This window comes from Rhamphochromis longiceps, linkage group LG7 (genome assembly GCF_057381845.1).
Source record: "Rhamphochromis longiceps isolate RC_006_pf linkage group LG7, R_longiceps_female_GT1.1, whole genome shotgun sequence".
Lineage (NCBI taxonomy): Eukaryota > Metazoa > Chordata > Actinopteri > Cichliformes > Cichlidae > Rhamphochromis > Rhamphochromis longiceps.
This window is the reverse complement of record NC_140563.1, coordinates 36542244-36568775: the sequence shown is the minus strand read 5'-3', so window position 1 is coordinate 36568775 and position 26532 is coordinate 36542244. Positions and strand designations below refer to the sequence as shown.

General features: G+C 40.8%; 1 protein-coding gene and 1 long non-coding RNA gene across 2 annotated transcripts; one reads left to right on the top strand and one right to left on the bottom strand.

Annotated features, from left to right (window-relative positions):
* Positions 1-1450: 1450 nt before the first annotated feature.
* Positions 1451-10946, top strand: adra1ab (adrenoceptor alpha 1Ab). Its single transcript, XM_085411213.1, has 2 exons — positions 1451-2366; positions 10495-10946. Exons 1-2 carry the CDS (start codon positions 1451-1453, stop codon positions 10944-10946), a joined length of 1368 nt encoding a protein of 455 aa, XP_085267339.1.
* A 9042-nt stretch (positions 10947-19988) lies between these two features.
* LOC146665785 (uncharacterized) lies at positions 19989-23888 on the bottom strand. Its single transcript, XR_014912665.1, has 2 exons — positions 23161-23888; positions 19989-21566 (listed from the first exon to the last, which is right to left on the bottom strand). It is a non-coding gene; the product is annotated as an uncharacterized LOC146665785 (long non-coding RNA).
* Positions 23889-26532: the final 2644 nt, after the last annotated feature.

Below are 26532 nucleotides of genomic sequence, written 5' to 3'. Positions count from 1 at the left end.
TCCCCCTCCGGCCACTGATGTGGAAATCCCAGCATCAAGTGTTTATTTGGGTGAATTTCGTTCCGCCTGGCAGTGGGACGTGCGGCGAGTGAAATCCTTTGATCCCGCACGAACATGTGACAAGCATGACTCTTCTCTCTGAAGGCTTTATCATGGCCACTTTCTTTTATTCTATGCTTCGCTGGTGCTTATCGCGCTCAGTGACATCCCTGATCTAAAACACGCTCACTGCGAGTGGTACTGAGCGGGACTATCGATGGCTGAAGCCTTCACTGGGGTAATATAGTGCCCTCCTCAAGGTTCAATTCTTGGCTTGTCATCTGGTAGATGAGTTAAAACCCTGATTAATGACACAAGACCTCTGAGGGAGGGACTTTAAAAAATGATCTCTGTCTTAATTTATCTTTAAGCTCTCTGAATGTTTGGCTGGATTTCTCATGATGCCACAAATGATTCCCACCCCCCAAGGATAATATTCCTGCTGTGTTGTCCTTGTGTTTGCCTCTTTCTTAATGGATGATATCTTGTTTCTTTATATTTTCTTTTCTATTATAATCCTTACCACAGTTACTTTTCAAGAACACCGCCTGTGTAAAGACATGTTTAGCTTTAATCAGTCTGACAGCTTAAATGAAGGTTAAACAAATATCAGGTATAAATAATGGGATGTTTTAATCTTACCAGTATTTTCTTGCAGAGCCAACAAAACAAGAAAACCGCACTTGGGGGGGGGGGGGGATTTTTGTTTTGGTTTTTTTTGAATGAAAAAGAAAACTGGGAATGCTGGGCTCAGGAGCATGCTCTCTTTTCTCTACTGCAGCTGTAATAAAGGGAGAAGAATTTGCACACAAAGAGGCTGAAAGAGGCCATTAAATGATGTTTTTACCCTTTAATCATGGCCGGGTGATTATACTTTTTACATTTAATGTGCTCTGTCTTGCATCCTCTGTTTTGATTTGCTCCTACGCTGTCAGAGAAAGAATAGCACTTAAAGCAGTAATGAGCTCGTTTTGGGTATTTATAAAAGTCTAGGATTATGAATGTGTTGATAAATTTCCTTTATCTCTTTTCTTGTTTTAACAGGTAAAGCCTTTTCGTTATGGCAAGACATGACACCCCAAATCCATCTGTGACTGCCACTTGAGCATTTGTCATTTTTATTAAGCTTTTCCAGACTAAATATGGCAAACTGTGGCAGTGTTACTCTTCCAGCATAAGACGTTCTGCCAAGCAACCCTGGCCACATGATCACTGGAGTGCTGGCAAGAGCCACTGTACCTACAAATTAACTGGAAGAGCAGTTTATGCAGCTGTAAAAGCTTTTATCCTCTGCGCTGGGAGGAGCGGAAGACGGCAGAGGGTTGGAGCTGAAGTAATTAAAGAACAGATGTGGCATGAGTGTCCTCAATTTGCAAGACACTTTACATCTTAATGCAACCAGCAGATTACAATGTTTCCTGCAGAGAACATGAGTGTTTATTCTGCAGCAGGTCTTTGTCCAAACTGCAGCTCCTCCGCCCACCCAGAGGTGGATGTAGCCAAGGCAGTCGTCCTGGGGATGGTGCTGGTGGTCTTTGTAGTGTTTGGGGTCCTCGGAAACATCTTGGTCATCCTGTCTGTGCTGTTCCACCACCACTGGCGCTCTGTGACACATTACTTCATTGCCAACCTGGCAGCAGCAGACCTGCTGCTCAGCTCTGCTGTCCTGCCCTTCTCCGCCACCTCAGAGGCTCTCGGCAGGTGGGTGTTTGGCCGGTCCTTCTGCAGCGTATGGGCCGCCCTGGATGTCCTCTGCTGCACTGCCTCTATCCTCAGCCTGTGTGTGATTTCTATTGACCGCTACCTGGCTGTCAGCTACCCCCTGCGTTACCCCGCTATAGCTACCGGACGGCGAGGCCTGACCGCGGTGGCTGCTCTCTGGGGACTCTCAGCAGCTATATCTGTTGGCCCTCTATTCGGCTGGAAAGAGCCCGACCCAGAGGACGAGACAGTGTGCCGAATTACAGAGGAGCCTGGCTACGCCTTGTTCTCAGCCTTAGGATCTTTCTATATACCACTGGTCATCATCCTGGCCATGTACTGTCGTGTATATACCGTGGCGAAGAGAGAGACCAAAACCCTGAGGAAAGGGAGGAAAGGAAAGGGGGTAGAGATGGAGGGGGTGATGCTGAGGATACACAGAGGGAACGCTGCTCAGATAGGGAAGCAGGAGGGTGACGAGGGGACCGCAATGCATAAACGCTCCTCCTTTTCCCTACCAAGGCTGCTGAAGTTCTCAAGAGAAGAAAAAGCAGCCAAGACTCTTGGCATTGTCGTTGGATGCTTTATTATGTGCTGGCTGCCTTTTTTCCTGGTTTTGCCCATCGGTAGGTACCTTCTTACCTCCTCTGCACTGAAGCTGACAAAGCCTCACTTTGTAACACTCGTGTTCTTCTTTAGGTTCAAGGCACACACCTAAGCATCTGCTATTCTCAAAGAGAAATTCATCTTTTGTTGCATACTGAAGGACATTTACTGCTGTTTTAGCTACTAAAAATGTTCCATATAGCATCAAAAAGTTGGAGAGCAGAAAATAGTTATTTATCAATATATACACAAGAGAAAACATGGTATTTTGAAATGAAAAAAATACACAAATATTTATATAATATTATCACGGCATTTTCAACCTCACTGAAGGTTAAAAATGCAGATGAGTTGAAATTGTCTTTGTAAAACAAGTTTTGTATGGATGTACCTGTGTCAGATGGCTGGGTGGTGAAAACACAAAGAAAGAGCCTTGAAAATGTTCAACAGTCTGTGTTCTTTTTCTTTGCTGCTAAAGGTTTTAGTACAACAAAGGAAAAAGAAATCAGACTAAAGATAAAATAATCGAACTGGAGAAAACTTCATTACAGCAGTGGTTATGCTAAATGGGGATGCACACCATTTAGTATTTGGGTACAGCCACTGCAGCATGCGGCTTCATAACCCCTCCCACTTCAATAAATAACACTTTAGCAGTATCCACCTATTACCCAGAAGATAGTTAACCCTAGAATAGACTAGTAAATGTAGCAATAGAATGAAACCTACTCCTATATGCCACACTTGTAACGTTGGTTTAAGGCAGGTTTAAAGAAGAGGAAAAATATAGTATAACTTGTTTTGGAGAATCTAAAGTCTGCTTATCATTAATTATTTTTGGAATTAATTTGCTTGTAATAGAGTTACACCTCAGTTCCCTTAGTCTGACAGTAAGTGCATTACTTTTTTTTTTTTTTTTGATTGGCAGGTTTCTTGGAATATTTTGATTGCAAAGATAATGAAAAACTTGACATTTCCAAGCAGGAGACTTAATGTGATTCAAACAATGTTGATTTTTTTTTTCCTTTTAGAAGACTATAACTGTAATTTTAGCATTTTCACAGAAGCCCCATTGAATGGAAAAGATCTGTCAAGCATGAATTATTCTGCTGGTGTCCATCTGTAGATATGGGCTGAGGATAATGTGAAGAAGCTCAATAAAAGGTGAATGTCCATTCAGTCAGATATCCTCAGCTTTATGTGTAAGAAATTTTTCCTACATTCTCGTCAATGATGGTGACAGCAGTGATGCTATCACAGATGTAAGAGAGGACAGAGACCAACCGTTGTGAGGCTCTATCTAGAAATCTTAATTGCTTCTGAAATAACTCTTACAGCTTGACTGAGATAAGTGATCGTTGGAGTGGACCGGCATGTTTTTAAGAATACCAGTCAGTCAGTATTTACCTCCCAGGTCACAGATGGTGAGATTCACGCTGAAAAATCTATTTGGTTACATAAATACTAATCTTATTGAAGGCGGAACCCAGCTACGATAAGAGACGTAGGAGACGTGGATGAAACACATCATCTGGACAAATAATATACGTGTTATCGTTTTCAGTTTTTTCTTTGCAGTGTGTACTTTCATAACTATCCATATAACAGACACAAGGTATAATCCAAGTGCAAACAAAAGGCCTTTTATTCTAAAGACTAGATGTTCATGTCTCGGTTTAGTCAACAATCAAGTCTTTATATACTGGGATTAACACATCACAATAACTGTACCCCAGTTATCATAATATGACAAAACAATACCAAGCCAAGGTCAACTACCGTAGTTAGTTTTTCCATGTTGATAGAGATGATATCAAAGATTTACTATTTTCACTGCCCTTATTTTCCAACTTTTATGATCATTTCTATGCCATTGTTGTTTAACACAGGGCTCTAGACTAACTTTTTGACATGGGCGCACCGGTACGCCTAACTTTAAAAACTTGGGCGTACCGGCACAAAAGTTAGGCGCACTCAAATTTTTCAACCGCATCGCTTAACACCGCAGTTTTACATGTGCACTTTCTTTGGGGGGGGGGAGTCCATACAGACAATATTAATTTCTAAATTATTAACTAACAAACTTGTGCTTAAAGTGCTTTGTCAATATTGTAGAAAATGTTAAACTTAATCATCATCTTGGCCTCCTCTGACGACCTGTTTGCTGCTGTCTGCTGCTGAAAGGCCGTGGGGAGAGGGGACACTTGGGCAGTGCATTTATTGCAGCATATAATGTGTTTTCTGGATACACTGTGCTTTTTCAGCATTCAAAGGTTGATGACACCGTGTCAGAGCACTGGCTATGAATTTCAGGCAGATCAGGCCTTAACAAAAAAGTTGTCAATAGTTCTTTTCATCTTTTCTTATTACCCACAGCTACATCCACTTCTCTCAGGCCTAGGCTGCTCACTAGGGCTGGGTATCATCACTGATTTCTATAATCCATTCGATTCCGGTTCTCAAAGTCCTGGGGCCCGTTCTTCGTACGTCGCTTACTACATCCAAGATCAAATGACACATCCAAGATCAAATCATCGCGCTAACCGTGAGCTCGCTAATCCGGTTCCCCAAACACACCTGCTGTTGACGATTAGTACAGCTGGACGCAGTAATGTGACATCACTGGGTGTCATAAAAGGGGCTACGCATCGATAGTAGAAACATTGATCGGCAACCCTCTGATTGGTCGGCGAAAATGTCGAAGGAGCGCGCTCGGCTCGGTATTTTTCGGCAGCAGAGCAAGAACTCCTGAGTGAGGGATTTCAGGAGTTTCAGAGTTTAATCAGAACGCAAGGGAACACTGCAAAGGCTGCAAAAGCAAGGAGCGAGGGCTGGCAGGAAGTTGCTGACAAATTAAACTCGTAAGTAATTTAATAATAATAATAATAATATATTGGATTTATATAGCGCTTTTCAAGGCACCCAAAGCGCTTTACAATGCCACTATTCATTCACTCTCACATTCACACACTGGTGGAGGCAGCTACGGTTGTAGCCACAGCTGCCCTGGGGCAGACTGACAGAAGCGAGGCTGCCATATTGCGCCATCGGCCCCTCTGGCCAACACCAGTAGGCGGTAGGGTAGATTTATTATATTACACTATATTATCCAATATTATATTACATTATATTATATTGTTATATTATATCCTCTTTCACATTAGAGCCACAACAGGACCCACTGATTCTGATTCTGATTCTGATTCACTAGAACATGGGAACAAGTAAAAGTGAAATATAAGAATATTCTACAGAATGGTAATATTTATCACTTATATTGCTTTTCGTCTCTTGGAAAGAGAGCCTGAAATAATCTGTTTGTTTGTTTATAACAGCAACCAAGAAAAGGGCAGAGCACAAAAAGACAGGTGGTGGTCCTGCACCCCCTCGTCAACAAGTTGGTTAAGTAAATAATATCCTCACGGGAAAATCGATATCTCTCAATGAGCACACTGTCGCGCTGAGCTAAAGGATCCTGTCTGTCCCGCAATATACGCTGAATTCTGAGGACTCTCCTTATCAATCTTGCACCTTCCGCAATGGGTTGCTCGCGTAAACGGACAGGACATGGCTGCGACAGACTTCCCAAATCCACCTTGGCTTTTATAGCCGTGGTCTCTCATCTTGATTACACGAAGTAATTTACAATTACTACTCTGAAATATGAATTACATCTGTAATAATCACATACATGTAATAGAATGTTAATAGTACATTTCCCTTTTTTAGGAAATGACCTGTATGTATCTATGTGACATCAATAAAAGGATCAAGTGCTGCATTATCTTCAGTTACATTGATGTTATTTATTTATCGCTGTTGCTTTCGTATAAATGAAGCGGACATACCTGCGTGGCCGCGATCTAATCCTGTTTACATAAAGTAAACCTGCTCCCGAGCAGGTTTACGCTTACGGCTCTGTTGCTATGACAGCAAGTCCCGGATGAGCTTCGGGGAACCGACTGATCCAGGATCACGCGAAATCGTCAACAATCTAATCCGGCTAACCTACTTAGCGAGGTACGAAGAACGGGCCCCTGATTTGATTCAATTTAGCCTCAGACAGTCAGAAATATTATAATTCTGATCATTTATCAGTACTGACTTCATCAGAATTGTGAACATCACAGCAGATGCCTTTGTGTGAAAGTAACTGAGAATAAAACACAGGAAAACATGAAGGAGATTTTCCTGGTCTGGCTTTTTATAGCAGATAACCTTAAAAATATTCTGCAATTTTGCATAATTTTAAGAAGTTTAAATTTCTTCAGTATTGAACAGCAGAAATTAGGCTTTCTTGTCCGAGGTCATTTAAGTGAAAAAAGAAAAAGCGCTGTAAACAATGGTAGACTGGTGGGTAATAAGCGAATGAATAATGCAGAAAACAGATTTGAGACGGGAAACTGTTCCTGAAGTACAGAGAGAGAGAGAGCTGTGCAGGAAGTGTGATTTTTATTGTGGTGGAAGCAAAACAGCAAAAGTCAGAGGGAATTCATGACGACATTGATCAAATGTGAAGCGCAGTTTGCTGCTTCTTTTGCTGCTGGCTCGGCGAATTTTGGTTGGAGAGAGACAAAACCTGCAGCTCAGAATCAGCGCAAAAAGACGTAAACACAGAGCGGACCCGACACATCAGAATCGCTAAGCTCCGACAGCGTGTCCGTGTTCGGGCCGTCGGGTGAGAAAGACGAGAAAGACGAAGCTGATTCTGATGCGTCGGGTCCGCTCTGTGTTTAGGTCTTTGTGTGGAATCCGTTAATGAATTGATATCGCTTTATTCAAGCTACTCACCTCTCTCTTCCACCTGCACTTTCAACTGGACCACGGCCAATCAGAGAGGTCCCGCCCCTGACTACCTCTGATTGGTTTAGTCCACGATAGGGGCATAATGTGTGTCTGTTGTTGACCACACGGAGAGTTGCAGAGATTTTTTTTTTGTTACCGGATCATCTGGTCGCACAGGTGCGACCAAATATTTATTTTTAGAGTGCCGCACTCTAGGGCCCTGTAACATTAATGTTGAAACATTTAGTCAGTAGGCCTTTTCTCACAAAAGCAAATGATCAATAATAAATAATGATGGCTGAGTTCCATTCACCTGTTTTCTTTTCAGGCACTTGCTATTATGGCTTACTGGTGTTCGAAAATAGAGCTATTAATGTTAGTACGAACACGTGTGCTCCTGCAGTGACTGTCTGTTATGTTAAATGTCTGTTAGGAAATAACAGCTATTAATGAGTCATTTGTTTCTCAAAGCTAATAAACTGTGACAGATTTTTGCACAGTGCTATTGCCCATCTGCTTATAATAGGGGGAACGTAACATTAAAGGGCTCTGCACTATTGGATTAAACAAACAAAAAAAGACCATAAAACTGTGATGGGCAGCTTTAACAGCTGCAACTGATGTTGTTTTTATCTTGTGTAAGTGCATGCATGCATGCCAACATGGCAAAATGTGATCCCCGTGACACTTGCTGCAGTGGGAACTACCACAAATACTTTGGCAGGTGTTAAAATCTCTTTGGAGTTTGTCTGTGTGGTAGTGTGGTAACCCTGCAAGGTGTCAATTCAGGTCCACTGAAGTTATGACAGTCATTTTCAGGGGGACAGTAGGAATTTTCATGGTGGCTCTTTCACATTTGCCAATATATTACCTTTAGATACAATAGCAACAGTCTTTTGGGAACGGCAATCTGTGCATCACAGTCCCACTCCAATGCAATAATTAAGTCTGCATAAAAAGCAGCTGAATCATCATATTATAAAGATCACATGCATATTTATCGCATCCTTGAACGGTGTGCTAATCTTAACAAAACTTTGCACATCATCAAACATACAGCGATTATTAATATCTATACTGCATGTTTTTCAAAAACATTTGTTACAGCTCTTTTAATTTTCATATATATTATGTTCATTTCATGTTATGTTTTATATTTACGTTTGTGTCACGTTTATTGTACACGGTCCATAAAATTTGTATCCAGGTTTGAATTTTGTTCGAGTCACTGCTAAATACAACGTGAAAAAATGTAAAAGTACCCATAGTTTGCATAAAATTGGTTGGTGTTTTGGTCTATGAAAACAACGTCAAGCAAGCTCTTTCTCCTTCTCTACTCTGCCTTGATTCTACTGGCCAAGTTTCTTTAAAGGAACATCAAGAAATTCAATTATAAGCAACAACACAGACCAAATAAAGCACCATATTGGAGCAGAAAAGGCTTCAGCTGTGAGCTGAAATGGAAAGAAGCAAACTACTACTCCCTCCCCAATGAAAGCTATTATAGATAATAACTAGCATGAGGCTTAATGGGCTGTAATGCCAGGAGGCATCCTCAGTCACCCTGTACCCACCTGAGGCAGCCAGTCACAGGAGGATAGTTATGCATTTCAACTGAGACGGTCCGTCAAGGCACAGTGTTCATTCAAGCTCTGAGATTCACAGACTGAGGGTTTGAAAAACCACAAGTATATTTTTTATTTATTTTGAATTGTCCTGAGCCCCTCAGATCAAATGCTTGGTTTTTTTTTCTAAACCATTTGGTCACCAGCCTTTCACAGCAGCTGCTTCAATAGCAACTATAAGGGCACTCGGGGAGCATTCACCTTTGCTAAGGCCAATAGTCGGATTTTTTGTAATACAAACATACATCATACAAACACAAAGGTCAGAGTGATACAACACCAGAGGGGCAACATCAAATATAAACTTGCACGTTCACATTATGACAGCTGCTTTCCTTTTCCAGCCCAGTCTGTGTAACAGGTACATTAGAATTTTTACAATTAAAGCTGAAAAATTACATGAACACTGTGAGAGAAACCAAGATGTTTCCCAAAACTTAACAGATTAGTTTTGGTTTCTAAACCTGAATGATGCCTGATTGCAACCAAAAGTTATGTCGATGTCAAGTAAATTTGATTTGGCCACATTCCATGAAATGTAACCATTTAAACTGTATTTCTCTAATAAAAACACATGGTAAATTAACATGTAATTGAAATGCTCAAAGTCAGTGTTCTGGGCATAAATATTTACTCTCTAGACTCTTTGGCCAGAAGTTTCTAGAACACTTGGTTTCAAAGCTACATCTATAAAAAAGAAACTGTGGACCCAAAGCACACAAATCACAGATGCCTCGTTACTGCTAAGTTAATAACTGGAATTTAACACAACAAAACTCAAGCAAAAGCTTTGTGGACAGGGTGTACCACACAGCAAACCGCAGTATTTGTCAGATAAGTTCGTTTAAAAAATGCTCCAAAAGGCACCAGCAGTACAAATAGGGTCAAGGTTTAATGATTCAGCTACATCGAGGTAAGGCCTAACATCCACGCTCCTAAATTAAGGTATTAACAAAATCCAATAATAGAGTAATGTGCTCTGAAGTTTGATGTTTTTAAAATGGGATTCTGTGGGGATTGATTTGCTCTTGGAGCCAGCCTCAAGTGGCCACTGCAATTTTTGGTAAATTGGCATTGGCTTCATTTTTGAGCTCCAGAACTTGGCCTAAATATAACTGAGAGAAAAACATAGCACCACACAACAAAATGAAACTAAAAAGCAACTTAAAATAATATAAATAAATGGTATAATAAATGTAAGCCTTAAAGGAGCAGGTAAAGAATGAATCTACTCTGCAGGATTACACCGCTGTAATGTATGCTCCCCTCATGCATGCTAATTTTTTCAGTCACCCGATGTTGGCAAATGCCAGAATAAATTAATAGGGAAAAAAGCCTAACCATTTCACAGATTTACTGCCTTTTTAGTGCCAGTACAGTTATTACACTTGCCCTTTTTCTTCCAAGATGCCATTTTAAATTATTCATTATTTGTTTTTTGTTTTTTTGTTAAGGGACGAGTCAAGATCATCCACTTGGGAAATGTTTTATTTATAAAGCTGGAAATGTGCGGGGACGTTGTCATGCTGACAAATAAAAATATCTGTTTCCAGAAAGTTGTAATTATACAAAAACATGAATAAATTGAAACCACGTGAAATTAGAGAATGGTTTAATCTTGTCAGATCCATGGGCTTTCGATATCTGCCTTTATCTAGGACCTTGAGGTATTATTGCTCTCATTGGTGTGCTTTTTTATTCATTTTCTGATTTGAGGTTCTTTCTGCATCTTTGCTAGGATCCATCTTCCCATCCTGTAAGCCTCCTGAAACCATCTTTAAAATAACCTTCTGGCTGGGTTACCTCAACAGCTGCATTAACCCCATTATCTACCCGTGCTTTAGCCAGGAGTTCAAGAAAGCCTTCCACAGCGTGCTGCGTGGCCAGTGCCTGAGAACTGCTGTGCCGACTACTTCTCAAACCCTAGGACACATCACCACCCACTCCTCCGACCCAGGCCCAGTGCAAGAACCTGTCACCCTTTCTTCACTGACTTGCTGTAGAGTGCTGTCGACCTCATCCTCATCTGCTGATGGTGTAGACCAATCTCAGAGTGCACAAGGCCAGAGTAAGAGTCTTCTGAAGGCATGGTGTTTCTCAGCAAGTCAAACTCCAGTGCCAGAGAAGGCCTCCAACAGATCTGCTAAGGTCTTACACCTTTCCCTCGGCATTACAGGAGAGGCTGTTTGACAGCTTTCACTTCGACATCTATGTAAAACTTTTACATATAATTATATTTCACAGAGACATTAGAGTGCAGGTCTAGCCAATAATGGCTTGAGCTTTTGATGGTGCCTCGTCGCATGACACGTCATTTGGAGAGCTAGTAAGTAATACTTGTATTCTCACAACAGCCACTACTGAGCTTCACTTGAACGGGGCATTAAATGTCAAAATTTTCGAGAGGAGCTTTTCAGCTGCCAGCAAGTAGGAGCCTGTGACTGTCCAGCAAGTGAATTTTGGAACAGATGCAAAGCTCTTTTGGTTTGAGAATGCAAGTTAAAAGCCCTTTTGGCAAGTGTCTAGGATAGAAAGTATAACCATCCCTGAATGCCAAGGAATAAACGAGATAACAGAAACTTATAGAAACGCTATTGTAAGAGAACTCTGGAGACATGATATTTTTTGAATATTAGTGGTATTTCTTCAGATTGCACAAAAACCCTTAAGGGTGAGATACTCAAAAGTCATGGAAATAATTAGTATTCAGCAAAAGCTTTGAGAAAGCGTAAGATAGAGGAGGGTGTGTGTTGCATGTGTGACCTTTGCTTTAAAGAGATGAAACAATTTCCTAAAAGAAAAAGTTGAAAATTGCATTCCTTGGTGAGTACTGGGTAAAAAAAAAAGGACATTTTTACAGCACAGCACAGTTTACAGATTTAAAGTGGAAGAGTTTTGCTTTGCTGTTTGTTTGGGTTCTTTGGAAATTGTGTTAAAAATCAGCTTTCAGTGTTTTACAGCATTGCTTGTGTGAATACTGGCTTCCTGCTGGTGTACGACTTGTGCTTTATTCTGGTTATTAAAACTGATGCACGCGCATTCAAAACTGCAATGGTTCTTCTCATCTGTAAGATGCATCCATAAGGTTTTTTGTGCAGAAGGACTCTAAAATGAGCTGACAAAAACTCAGGCTTGATGTGCATTATTACCTCATTAAAAAGAAGCTATGGCTAACATAAGAGGCATTTCTCTGCTTACACATCCAGCAGAGCAACCTTACCATCCTCTAACAATGTGTTTTACTGTCCACCTGATGAGTGAAAGTCTAACAGTAACTCTCATTTTAGCTGCGTTTTGCTGTCTAACAAATCCTAATTAAAATGCCTGTTTAATAGATACCATCAGCCTGGCCTTTGGTGCAGGGCCAGAACAAAAACAATGAGCCAAAAGAAGACTGAATCTTTGTGAGCCAATTACATTCCAGTTCCTAGTGCAACAATTAAGTGAAATCAATTTTCTTCAACTCAGATGTAATTTGAGACATAAGTGGCAGTTACGTTACCAGTCGTGATTAAGTTAGCTGTGTGACAGAGTATGAAAATACAAAGAAAAAGTGTGTGGGAGAACACAGCTGTGAAGTGTGCTTTAACAATGTGCCTGGAATCATTTGGACACATTGGAGAGTTTACTCCTTGTGTAAAAAAAAATCTAATCAAATCAAATGAATGTGCTATTTACTGATCAAATTACCTATGTTATATCTCCAGCAGTGGAGGAAAGCTGTTATCATTAAATCCAAAATGACCCTCTTATAGATGCACTGTTTGCCAGTGACACTGCCATAATGGTTTCACATTTTAATTAATCGACTTACAAAATTCTAAACTGGTAATGTCAGAGGACAGGATACCAGATCTCTATGTGAATTAACCCCACCCCTAAAAATACCCTGTGACAGAAAAATCTTATCACTGAATTTCCATTTGTTTGACTCAGGACTGTCAATATTCAGTTTACCTGGAATGACCCCCCATGGCCTTTACTAGAGATGCACCGATTGAAATTCTCCTGGAGCATTCCAATGTTGTAGCTTATCGAACAGTAAGTTTCATGATTTTCTCTTTTTAAAATGTATGCATCATTAATTGTGCCCCTGTTGTATGGCACATTTTACCTTAAGAAATAGAAACATGACCATTATATTTATATGACAAAACAAATGTCAGGTACGTATATAATTGTCTGGCTTATTTATTGTGATCAGAGGTTTAAATATACTCATCATGGGCATGAATACCATGATGAGTACCATGGTAATTTGAGTTGTTTTTAACTCTTTCTTTAAGCTGTTCTCTTTCCAGGGTAAAATGATGGTACAGCACACATCTTTAAAGACTTTCAAAAATCGGTTGTGGATTTTCTCTAATCCACACAGGCTCAAAATTATGCATCCATGCCTGCTAATGTTTAGTTAATTGTCCCTTAGCAAGTTGCACCTCTGCCAGACACATTTGGTAGCTATCAACAAATGTCTGGGATAATTTGTGCTGGATATTTGATCTTCTTGGCAGAGTTGGTAGAGTGTATTTAAACTGATGGGGTTCCTGAGCCTTGGTGCTTCCTGGGTTGGTTCTAAGAGTGACAGTTTAGGTCATCTTCCAGCCCTCAGATAAGTGGTGACACAACAAAATAACTCATACTTGTTCTGATTATTGATAAATCTAATGAGTGCTGTCAAAAGAGAACAGTTCAGAAATGATTACAAATAGAAATATCATGGCATTGATGTCTATGACATGTGTATCTAAACCTCTGACCACAACTGTAAATTCAGCAGCTAACAACCCTTTTCCTCTCTTTCATTTCTCTTGTAACAGCTTTGATCCTTTGCTCATACTGAGGCTTTTGGTTTGTGGCTGGCTCTGGGGACTGTATGGCTTTAACTTTTTCCACTTTGCCTCTCTCGGCTTTTTCAGACTGTCCATTTTAAGTTCAGCTCAGTGAAGGTGATTTAAGTGATTTTGTGACCCTGGCCAAATGATCGGTGCATCTCTAGTGTTTACTTTAATCACTTCTGCAATTAAATGCTTTTTTAATGTTGTAAGTTTATGAAATGCCAACATTATCCTGTCATCAGTACTTGAAACTGTTAATGAATTATTTTGTATCACATCAATAACTGAAAACTTTACAGCGGTACTGCAGTTTAATTAAATTACATTGCATGAAAGTAAAAAGCAGCAGAAAACAAATACAGAAATAAATAACAGTCTAAAAAAATGAATGCTCTGAAATGAGCATTCTGTGTCTATATTGAAATTGAGTTTAAATCTGTTCATTAACTAAAAACCAGTTTATAAACAAACAAAATACATTCCTGTGTCAAGATAAGCTGAATTCTTCATTCAAAAAAACAAAACAAAAAAGAACATGTTGTGAGCATTGATTCATACCTTTAAAATGTGCTTTGGGTGTCTTATCTTCTCTAAAAAGTTATGTTTTTTTGTCTTTTTTTAAACTATAAATCCTTTGCTTCCTTGAGTTATAAGTTGTTTTTCTTCACAGCATTCGGATTAAAAAGCGTTCTTCTACCCTACAGACATCGTAGCAGTGATGAATACCTGAGATGAGCTTATCTGCAAAACGCAGACTGTAGAAAGAATTCCCAGAAAACAAGCGATTTGTCATTTAACAATAACCTAAGGTCTGTAAGAGGAATTTCTTTCATCCTGCTTTGCTCTCAAGGATTTCTGCTGTAACGTCTCTTGTTTATTGTCCAGTAGCTCTAATTTTCAATAGCAGCATAAATATAGAACACGTATTCTTATCTCCATGGCTTCACTCATGTTTCATTGTGAAATCAAACTACAGAGTCCGTCCTCACATTTCTCTGTTTTGTTTAAATTCACATCTTTGGACTGCGGGCACAGCCTCGAAAACTAATGACTCATAACACAATATCACTGCAAGACAGGGTACATGGAGAGGGAGAATCATCACACAGCTCCTTTCTGGGTGAACGCACATCCACGCCCAAGTGATTTGTGCCCATCCATGTGTGTGTCTACCAGTTTTTTATGTGCGTGTGTGTGTGTGTGTGTGTGTGTGTGTGTGTGTGTGTGTGTGTGTGTGTGTGTGTGTGTGTGTGTGTGTGTGTGTGTGTGTGTGCGAGGAGCAGCTGAGTGGTGTTGCGTCTGCTTCCATCGGTTCCAATGTTATTTATGGAAATAAATGCATCAGATTCCTATTAAGCATTCACCTCTCGTTTTCAAAAAAGGAGCAAAGGATTCAAAGAGTGTTGCAGCAGCTGTCATATTTAAGCAAACAGTGTTGTGATAAATGGATCCAGGCTTCCATTGGGGAAAAGACAAGCTTTAACCTAATCAGTTGACTTAGCAAAGTGATGTTTCATTACACCGTGTGATCATGATTAATAATGTTGAGCGGTGAAGCACAGCAGGTGACAAGAATTGTAACTTCGAGAAGTTGAATTCTCCCAATTCTTTGAATCTTTGGGCTGAAGGAAGGACAATACTCTGTGTATAAATGCTCAATCAACAATCATTTATTTCCATACAATTCAACAATAAGAGCATTACAACGTCCGGACGGGAGAGATGCTACCAGAGGGTCAGGCACATGTCTCAAAATGGTGACGGGTTGCTCAGCTTTTTATAGTCTCTAGTGGCCCCCAGCTAGTCGTAAAAGCCAAAACATCACATTTTTTCTCTGTTACAGCGCCTAAGTTATGACCTCGGCAGTTGTTTCTCTGCTTTCTGTAAGGTGGGGGTGTGGAATGTGGTCTGTCTATCTCCCCTGTCTTTAGACACAGAGTCTCCTGCTTACAACCTTCTCTTCATGATTCAACAATTAAGCATGTCAAGAAAACAGTGTAACACATTCCCAGCAGATCAAGGATACAGAGTGATGCACATTTATCTAATGAACTAATATGTGAATATGTTCTGTTAACTCAAAAGTATAATGAGAACTAAACTACATACAGCTCACACACTCTATATTAAAGGGTATAATGTGATCTACAGCAGTATTCTAATTCAACTACTTTGATTACATATATAAGGTAACATATAATAACAGAATAATCTAATAATTCCCCCTTTTGATCTCTGAAAGAGATCACTTACAACATGCACTCCAGGGTTGCAAGGTCCAGGTTTTCTTGATCCTGAGGCCCTCTGTCCCCTTTTAACGGGTGGACCATATGTGGGATGACCTCTGTGTTCACGCAGTTCAGATGCAAGCAAAGTTAGATTTACAACCATAACAGCAGTTACAGATGACTCTCCCATCACTCCCCAATTCTCCCACAGCTTTATTTTGGTGCTCCAGTTTTCCACTCCCATTTTAATGCCACCTTATACCTTTCAAATGTACTTAGACTAGAACCTCTGTCTAAGGAGCTTTTAACCTTTATTTTTATTGCTGCAGCTACCAGTGTCTTCCAGTTGGGTGATTCTCAGCTTCTTTCTTCGACCTCCGGGGTTAGACCACCCTTTAGTCATTGCACAGTTCTGGGGATTATTCTGCCCCGATTTCAAACAAGGATCTGTGTGTTTTGGGTTCACCGCCGTGTCCCCCTTTTTGCCAAGAGCCTCTTGAACCTCGTTGGTCTGGTGTTCCTGGTTTTCGCCAACCCCTTCATGGTTATTGCTGTGTTTGTGGGATCCATCTTCTCCAGGAGCCCAAACGTCATGACACTTGACCCCAGTTGCTGTCTCGGCAGTCCCTACATCTGTCCCTGCTGTGAAGGGTCCTAACATCTCCGGGTCCCCGTCTGGTGTCTGTTCCTTTCTCTGCAAGAGACAGAAAACCAAAACACCTCTCTCCCTAGCCTTGATAATCTAATATTGTTATCCATTGTTCTTCTAATGATTCAAATTTGGTTTAAAATATTATGTTCAGGACTTATTCTAATCATAATCTATGTGTGTGTAAAAGAAATCAAAAATTAGTGAACCCTTTCTAAGTCTAACACATTATAAGCTTAAGTTTTACCATAGCTAAATTATTAAACACACAAATAAAGTCATAAAATGTTCATAACACCATTGTTTGATGTTCGGACTCAACTCCCCCTTTTTGACACACTCCCATGTGTCAATTCATTGGAGCTAGACACTTAAAAGAGAAGGTTAGTGACATCATATCTGGTAACTGGTCCATCCAGAGCTGTAACATTTTGAAATGTACATACAACAAGCCAAACCACACCTTGGTCACACCAACCCTTTTCTGCCCCGAAGATGTCCAATGCCATCCTAGTATGGACTGTCAAAAGTGGCTTTAACGCTGACTATCCTGACAATCCATTTTATAACGTTTCCTGGTCAGATTTGCCAATCTCTGCACCAGGGTTTTAAACTTTTCGCCATTTCCATTAGTTGTTATTTTTATTTAGTTTCGACTCCAGATTTTCAATTTTTACCAGTTGTAATCAGTTTTTACCAATTCTTTGCTAGTTTAGTGTAGTTTTTATTTTCTGAAAATCCTTAGTTTCAATTTAGTTTTATTTGTGTTTTGCAAAAATTAAGTGTAACAAAATCCCAGTTCCATCATATCAGTCATGCTCTTCTGGTTATCCTTGGGTGTTGAGACTAATAACTATTAACTCTTGCCGCACCGTGTGGTCCTAATTTTGGTTGAAGTGAATTGATAACCTTTTGAAGGCGATTGTTTCACACCTTTATTTAGATGTCCCAGTCCTGTTGTCTCGGGATGCATCACGCTGCCTTATCTGGGGTTAGCTGTTTTCTGGGGATGCGGGTTGAGTGGGTGAGCTCTTCAAGGAGGGGGAGTGTGCTCCCCCTGATGAGGTCTTCTAGGTAAGCTAGGTTAACCTTCTTGTGTGAGCTTTTCAAGTGCACTTTAAGGTTAGTGGGACTTTTAGTTTTATAAATGTCCCTCATGTCCCCCTGATGACCCAGTATTTCATTTTTGCACACTGTAGTACACATTTTAGTTTTTGCTTGTAGCTCGCATACTCTACTTGCCACTCCTCTAATTCCTGATGTTTCTTAGAGAGGGCAACAGTACCTTTAAAATTATATCACATGTGTGGGGGTGTGGCCTTGCCAATTGCTTTGCCCACCTTTTCAAAATGGCTGGCGTGCCCACAAGCACATTTCATGGAAAAAGAAAGGTAAGCTTGATATTTACATTTAAAATGTTTTGTTAAACTCAGATTTTTATTTTATTCTTTTTGCAAGTACCCCTCCTCGGTGGCGAGAAACTGTTGATGTGGTCAAGTGGGTGCTCTGGAAACAAACGCTCAGGACAGAACAGTTATCAGTCATGTACTTCCTACAAGTTTTGCATATGTTTTATTCCATATTGATCCTCTGAGTGTAATGGTACATTTTAATTTGAATTTATCCAAACTAAACACAATATTTTCTTTATTTACTTTGCTCTTGTTCTTTTGCAGTACCACATCCTATCAAATGTCCCTGTCGATTATATTCTACATTTAATAACTTACTATTTCAAGTGAGAACCTAAATCATGTGGACCAATGTTTATTCTTGCATATCTCTATTCTGAATGTGGCCAGTCATTCATAGGTATTGTTCAATTTTTGCGATTTTCCTCTATAAAATTTAATTGACTTTTTACAGTGGCCTGCTGTGGTTAATAGTAACATATTCCAGTCATGAGTGGTATCAAAAGTCTTCTCCACTGTAGCATTTGGCATTCCCAATAATATAACATGATACCTTACTCAAAACACAGCTAATATAGCACAGTTTTCTTAATGCAAACATCAGTAACTCAAAATCAGCAACCACAGTGTTAAGTCTGCAGTTCATACTTATGTGAAGCTAGAGTCTCCTCCTCCAGTCTCTCTTATCCTCCTGCTCCTGAAAAAACAAAACAAAACAAAGCGAAGCATCCACCCTTCTCTTGTCGGCTGGGTGAATTGTTTATGAATTGTTTATTGGCATTTACTAATCCTAAAGTGGGTGCAGTCATTGTCTCAGTATCAAGTCAGTCAAAGCTTTTAGTCGTCAGTCCATCACAGTCCATTCACATGCATACCTCCATACACATTCATACCAGATGTTGCTGATAATGGAGTCTCCCGCGCAACCTATTCGAGCCTTCATCACCAGCAAGATGACGTCATCATTTTAAAGGAAAACAATTCCTTGTTGTTTTTTGGGCCGGATTGACTCGGTGCAATCCTTTTAGATCAGTGTTCCCTATAAGTGAATTTCTCCCAAGCCAATTACAATCATGGAGAAGCACACTTTGCAACTGTTTACAGTAATAATATTTTATAGCGCTTTAAATTTCAATCTTTCAGGCCTTGTTTAAAGAGCTGATTGTTAAATCATGAACTCACAAAATATCAACATATCACCACCGGTGGATCACACCTCTCAGATGTTTTTTCTCCAGTGCACTGTAACAAAACGAAAACAGACATAACCAACAAAATACTACTAAAATAACACAAACTAGGGCCCGTTGCAGACATGTCCAAGCATAAAACTATCCCTCTCTCGCTTACGAGAAAGAACACAAGCCAAAGCTCACTGATAAAATCAAGCTAGCGCTAAACAAAACCAAACAATCAACCAGAAATTCACAGGAACATTTTGCTTCCTGCTGGGACAATATTGTGTGGGAATGAGAACCTCAGGTGCCGTAACACCTTTTGTTCCTCCTTGAATTAAAACTCAATCACAGAAAATGCCGTACTCCGACCTAAACTTACACTATTAATTCATCAATTTCACTCTGTGCCACTGTTCCTCATCAGGGCTGTGTGAAGCACAGCAAAGAATTCAGTCAAGGCCTTGAGCCATAAACAGACATCACGCACAGACATTGTTTTCATAACCAAACCATTTTAGAGCTTATTCCTAAAATCTACATAAATGCCTTCTAGGTGACATATAACACATTCTAAGTAATCAATGGTAATCAATGGCTCCTCATAAAAATTATGCATTGGGATGTTTGTGTGCAGCATTTTGCATATCAGCATAAGCAAAGCATTCTTCATTGCATCAGTGTGTGTGTGTGTGTGTGTGTGTGTGTGTGTGTGTGTGTGTGTGTATGTGGATCACTCTTCATTGCACAAGCGTGTGCATGTGTATGTGTGTGCATCACTTCTCAGTGAATCAACATTCCCGTGTGTGTGTGTGTGTGTGTGTGTGTGTGTGTGTGTGTGTGTGTGTGTGTGTGTGTGTGTGTGTGTGTGTCATTTCTCACTCACTCAACGAGTGCACGTGTTCATGTGTGTATTTCACTTCATTCTGAATCTGTGTGTTTGGAGACGTGTGTGTGTGTGTGTGTGTGTGTGTGTGTGTGTGTGTGTGTGTGTGTGTGTGTGTGTGTGTGTGTGTGTTCATCACTTTCCTGTTCTGGTGTTCTGGGTAAACCACGGCCTGAAGCATGCCCTGGGGTCCTGCCCCCCCTCCTTTTCAGTTTGTTGGCGACCATTGCTGCTGCTGCTGCTCAAAATTCAGTCCGTCCTGGTTCTGACCCCAATTGGGGCAGTCCTTTCTCCAGTGTCGATGTTCACCGCAGGTGAAACCTGCATCTTCTTCTGTGTTTTTGTCCATTCTGAGGTGCCTTCTGTCCTCAGTTACTCCTCTTGTCTCGGTCACGCCCTTTTTCGCCACCCGATCATCCGTGTTGGTCCATCACTGTCCTGCACAGTGTGAATGCAAAGTTATCAAGGTCAGCATTCTTTCGCTCGGCCTTACTTTTCATTCGGGCTTGGCGGGCGTCTCGTCACAGCTCTGTCAGCTGACGCAGTCTGGGAATTTTCCCCCGTGTAGTGAAACGGGCCTTAGGTTTAGTGCTCTCCGTCTCGGCTGCATGAGATCACATTCCTGCAGGTCTGTTGACATTCTCAGGTCGTTGTTGTGGGTCCAGCTGTTGCAGCATTTGGTCAGTGTCACGTATGGGGGAGAGCAGGAGTCCAGTCAGCCTCGGCTTTCAGGGCCGGCAAAGCAGCCTGTAATTAAATATGTATAGAAAAAACAAAAACAAAACAAAAACAAACGAACAGGAAAATGATGTTGTGTTCGCTGTGTTATTCAGAGGGGAGACACACCGGGACCAGGCCCTGTGTCAGCCTTCTCTCCCCCTTTTTTTTTTTTTGTTTTTTCTCTCCCGATATAATCAACTCCTAACCCACCAAGTTGACAGGACAACACAAGTACATATTAAAATTCTTAAGATCATGTTTAAAAACCCAAAAAAGGAATTTTCTTTCATTCAGTAATCACTTTTATTAATCAATCAACAGAAAACATGTCACAATTTGAATCTTTTTACCACTAAATTTGTTGTGTCTTGCCTGGTTGGTTAGACCAGTGTTCCTTTTTTTTTTTTTTTTTTTTTTTTTTTTTTTAGTTAAATTGTTGTCCTGCAACCCAGAGGGTTTCTTTGTCAGTAATGTATAGACTTCATCATTTAAGTATGTTAATTTTTCTTTAACCTTGCTGGAAAATCTTCACGTGTTCATGAGTGTAAGCTGTTTCTTCATTGCGTGTATGTGCATTTGTATAAAAGCAGGTTAATTTTATCTTTTCTCAAACTAGGCGTTACCTTAAAAGGAGCCTTTCTCTCAGATTTCTCTGCTTGTGTGTGTTTTTGTTTCACCTTTTTGTTGTGATGCTCCGGACGCCTTCCCAACCTCCACAAGTCCGTTGGCCCCAATTTTATGTGTTAAAACTTCTCTTAATTTCTCCTCTAATTCTCTCCTCGCTGCTGTCTTTTTCACAGCTGCTGATTCGTGCTGGGTGTGGTTCCCATTACCTATAATTTTGCTTCGGCCGCTGTGCTTGTGGGGGCAGTTGGTCCAGGTCCGCAGCTTCCTGTATTAACACACTAAGAGATTTATTTAATTTCATTTTCATCACTGTTAAACCGATAAGCAGGCAACCCGCCTACCTTGACAGCGTAAACTGTACGCCAGTCTCCCAACACATTCCTCTCTGTACTCCTCCATAATTCTCCACTGCACACCTCTTACTGTCTCTCCTTTTTATTTTTATTACACCACAGAGTAATACACCCAATTATGCCCGTCTATCTCCATGTGGCTCCAAATTCCCTCTTTATTTTAATTTCACACTCGTCAGGGGACAGGCACACAACAATTTCAACCACTGAAACGAGGAATTCAACCTTTTTATATTTCTTTACTAATCTAGACTCAACGTTTGTTCGCAAAATGTGTCTTGTTCTAGTCCGGAATAAATGTGAACCCGTGATTACACGGCCGTTCCAGTGTTATTTCCGTAGCTATGCGGGGGCCCTCACCTCCCCAAGTCACCACCTCGGCACCCGGACGACGCCGGTCCTGGCCACGCGTCCACGGACAGGAGGGTCGCCACTCCTAGGGCAAAATGTTCCACAGGTACACTAGGCATCAACCTTTGATCCTAAAATGTGTATTTGCTCTAATGTCCTCCTAATCAAACACATCAACCGTCACTGTCACTGTGTTCAGACTTCACACACACAAAAAGCACACTCAGAGCGCGCCTCACCCACGGCCAGAGCGCGCCTTACACACACAGCGCGTTACACCATCAGTGTGACACACAGAGAGCGCCTCTCATCAGCAGAAATTTGCACAGAAACCTCTGAGCTCAACTATTAGATCTTCTTAAAGCACACTGCACCATAGACCAAAATACCCCTTTCTCTGCGCTTATGACCGCCACCACGGGGCAAAGTCGCATCATAAAAGTGATGCTTGCATCCCCGAAGTTATACCTGACATCATAAACCAGGTGTTGCTATGTACTAAATTTTTACTTTGTATTATGACCGCAGCCCTTTATACTCGACTGACGCCACAAACCACCGTCAAAACCTCTATCCAATGTACTAAAATTAGCACCAACCACTACTGCACTTCACGGCCGCACCACCGGAACACGCCGTATCATAAACCAAACCTACGGACGTGTTTCGCTCTCGCGTTGCCAGCGTTCAACTGCACCGTGAAGCCAGCATCTGCTTTTCCTTAAATCAACTTCTATTTCATAGCCGGCAAAAGCCAGGACGTCACTGACACCATAAACAAAATAAACAAACCTCGACTTCAATGTACTGGACTAATGGCCGCGTCTTCAGAAGAAATTCTAACGTATTATTGCTACAGAAGCCAGTATTAGACAAAATTAAATGTGGAAGGTAAAGTGGCTGCAACTAGCTCAACGTAGTATCTTATTAGTTTCTCGGTAGAAGCAGTTTACTGCAACTAGCTCAACGTAGTGTCTTATTAGTTTCTCGGTAGAAGCAGTTTATTTAACACACTGGAATTCAGCCTCAACTTATGTTGTTAGTATCTTGCGCCAAAAACCAGACACCGACAAATTTACTGTGAAAATACATGTGACTCAGTGAACAGATTAATTTGGAAAGCCCAATATGCACATTTGGTATTTATAATACAACAGGCTGTGCTTACCTTTCTGTTTTAGGCCGGCCTTCTGTTCACTTTGCCCCACGATCTCACCAAAGGCCAAATCTACACCTCCTCAGCACCCCAAAGATCCGGGTCACACGGCACCAAGTTGTTCAATTCTCCCAATTCTTTGAATCTTTGGGCTGAAGGAAGGACAATACTCGGTGTATAAATGCTCAATCAACAATCATTTATTTCCATACAATTCAACAATAAGAGCATTACAACGTCCGGACGGGAGAGATGCTACCAGAGGGTCAGGCACATGTCTCAAAATGGTGACGGGTTGCTCAGCTTTTTATAGTCTCTAGTGGCCCCCAGCTAGTCGTAAAAGCCAAAACATCACATTTTTTCTCTGTTACAGCGCCTAAGTTATGACCTCGGCAGTTGTTTCTCTGCTTTCTGTAAGGTGGGGGTGTGGAATGTGGTCTGTCTATCTCCCCTGTCTTTAGACACAGAGTCTCCTGCTTACAACCTTCTCTTCATGATTCAACAATTAAGCATGTCAAGAAAACAGTGTAACACATTCCCAGCAGATCAAGGATACAGAGTGATGCACATTTATCTAATGAACTAATATGTGAATATGTTCTGTTAACTCAAAAGTATAATGAGAACTAAACTACATACAGCTCACACACTCTATATTAAAGGGTATAATGTGATCTACAGCAGTATTCTAATTCAACTACTTTGATTACATATATAAGGTAACATATAATAACAGAATAATCTAATACTCATAACACAATATCACTGCAAGACAGGGTACATGGAGAGGGAGAATCATCACACAGCTCCTTTCTGGGTGAACGCACATCCACGCCCAAGTGATTTGTGCCCATCCATGTGTGTGTCTACCAGTTTTTTATGTGCGTGTGTGTGTGTGTGTGTGTGTGTGTGTGTGTGTGTGTGTGTGTGTGTGTGTGTGTGTGTGTGTGTGTGTGTGTGTGTGCGAGGAGCAGCTGAGTGGTGTTGCGTCTGCTTCCATCGGTTCCAATGTTATTTATGGAAATAAATGCATCAGATTCCTATTAAGCATTCACCTCTCGTTTTCAAAAAAGGAGCAAAGGATTCAAAGAGTGTTGCAGCAGCTGTCATATTTAAGCAAACAGTGTTGTGATAAATGGATCCAGGCTTCCATTGGGGAAAAGACAAGCTTTAACCTAATCAGTTGACTTAGCAAAGTGATGTTTCATTACACCGTGTGATCATGATTAATAATGTTGAGCGGTGAAGCACAGCAGGTGACAAGAATTGTAACTTCGAGAAGTTAAAGAAGCCTCAATTCAATGAGGAAAGTGTCGTTTGTGTTAGAAGACTTCGCAAAAACTTCTTCTGAAAGGCAACTGTTCACGAGCTGGGGTTCCACCAAGTCACCAAGCATAAATGTGTAATTTTCATTAGAATATCAAAAGCATTCCCATGGAATACATAGCTTATAAAGCATGAGCGAAAAGTTTGCACAACTCCAAATCCAAGTAAATGGAAACTCTCATATTCAAAATATACTCAGGTGCAAGACTGATATCTCTGCAAGCGGGCGGAAATGAGTAGCTTACTTGAAAAATGCAATAACTGGCACAAGTTTTGCTGTTATAGTTGCCAGAATTCCCCACTGTGTTGTTTAGTTGAATCATTTTCTGTCTCATTGAACGCTTAGATGATACTCTGCAACACGAGAGGTGACGAATTCTGCCTGCCAGCAGAAATTAAATTGGACAGAGTTGTTTTATTTTATGGCTCCCTGAATTATATGTTATTAGGTTTTGGCCAAAAGTCAAATCGTATGCTAAATTTTCTTCCTGTAGCAGATGCTAATGTTTTTCTTGGAGTTGGAGGATTGCATAGCAGCTGGCCAGATAATTGAACGAGAACTGCTCTGCAGCTTCATTTGTTGTGCCATAAGGAATGTAATGTCCTTCCATCCTATCCAATTTTCGAGAGACTTTTTCTAGTTCAAGTATTAAAATTAAGAGCATGAAAAATATTAATCAAAGTGGATGTGAGGGAAACTTGACACATGAGCCCAGACGATGTCACCAGCTGTACATTATACATTCATCAGGTAAACACATGCGCAACTCCAAATAAATGCTAATATCTCATTGTTTCCATGCATCAGTGAGTTTGTTTTGGAGTTTCTCTATTAGTCCAAACTCAATAATTGCAGTGTAAAAAGTAACTAGATGTGTCAGTGAGTGTTTTCATCATTTATCTAGCATTGCAGTAGAAGTGGAAACTTGCACACACTGCAAAAGGAACAGGCCCTGAGAGCCAGTTGACCATTAGCACATATATTGCCACCCCTGTTGTCAAAAGCAAAATCACAACTATGATTGGTCCCAAGCCCAGATAAATGGGGAGGGTTGCATCAGGAAGGACATTGATGTCCAGAGCTATAGCAACTACGGAGGAATAAAGCAGATGAGCCATACCATGAAGCTCTGGGAAAGAACTGTTGAAGCTAGGTTAGAAGAGAGGTGACGATCAGTGAGCAGCAGCATGGCTTCCTGCTGAGAAAGAGCACTGCAGATGCAATGTTTGCTTTGAGGGTGTTGATGTAGAAGTACAAAGAAGTTCAGAAGACGCTGCATTGTGTCTTTGTGGATCTAGAGAAAGTATATTATTGTGGTACTGCATGAGGAAGTCAGGAGTGTATGTGTATGTGTTTGAGGGTGGAGCGGGACATGTATAAGGATGATAGGAAGGGCAGATGGATTCAGAGTGGATGTGGGATTACATCAGGGACTGACTCTGAGCCCCTTCTTGTTTGCAGTGGTACACAAATGAGATCAGTCACAAGTCTCCATGGACTTTCTGCTAGTATATGTTTGCAAGATGACAGTGTGATCTGTAGTGAGAGTAGGGAGCAGGTGGAAGAGAGCCGGGAGAGATGGAGGTATGCTCTGGGGAGGAAAAAAAGTCAGTGGAAGCAAGATGGAATACATGTGTATGAATGAGAGGGAGACATGTGTAGCAGTGAAGAAAGAAGGAGACGTAATGAAAGTGGATGAGTTTAAATATCTGAAGTCAGCAATCAAAACCAACAGACAGGGAACAAGAGGGTGGAGCAGGTGGAGATGAGTGTCAGGGGTGATTTGTGACAGAAGGATAGCAGCAAGAGTGAAAGGGAAGGTTTAAAAGATAGGAATTAGACCTGCTATGTATGTTTTGGATATGTTGGCGGTGGCAAAAACACAGCAGGCAGAGCTGATGATAAGATTTTCACAGGGACTGATTAGAAGTGAGCACATCAGAGTGACCCTAACCCTATTAACAGTGTTACTAACGTATATGCAGAGAGAACATCAACAAGCAACACATAGCTGAAAATCCACATAAATATTGTTGATCTGAAGAAAGTTTTACATC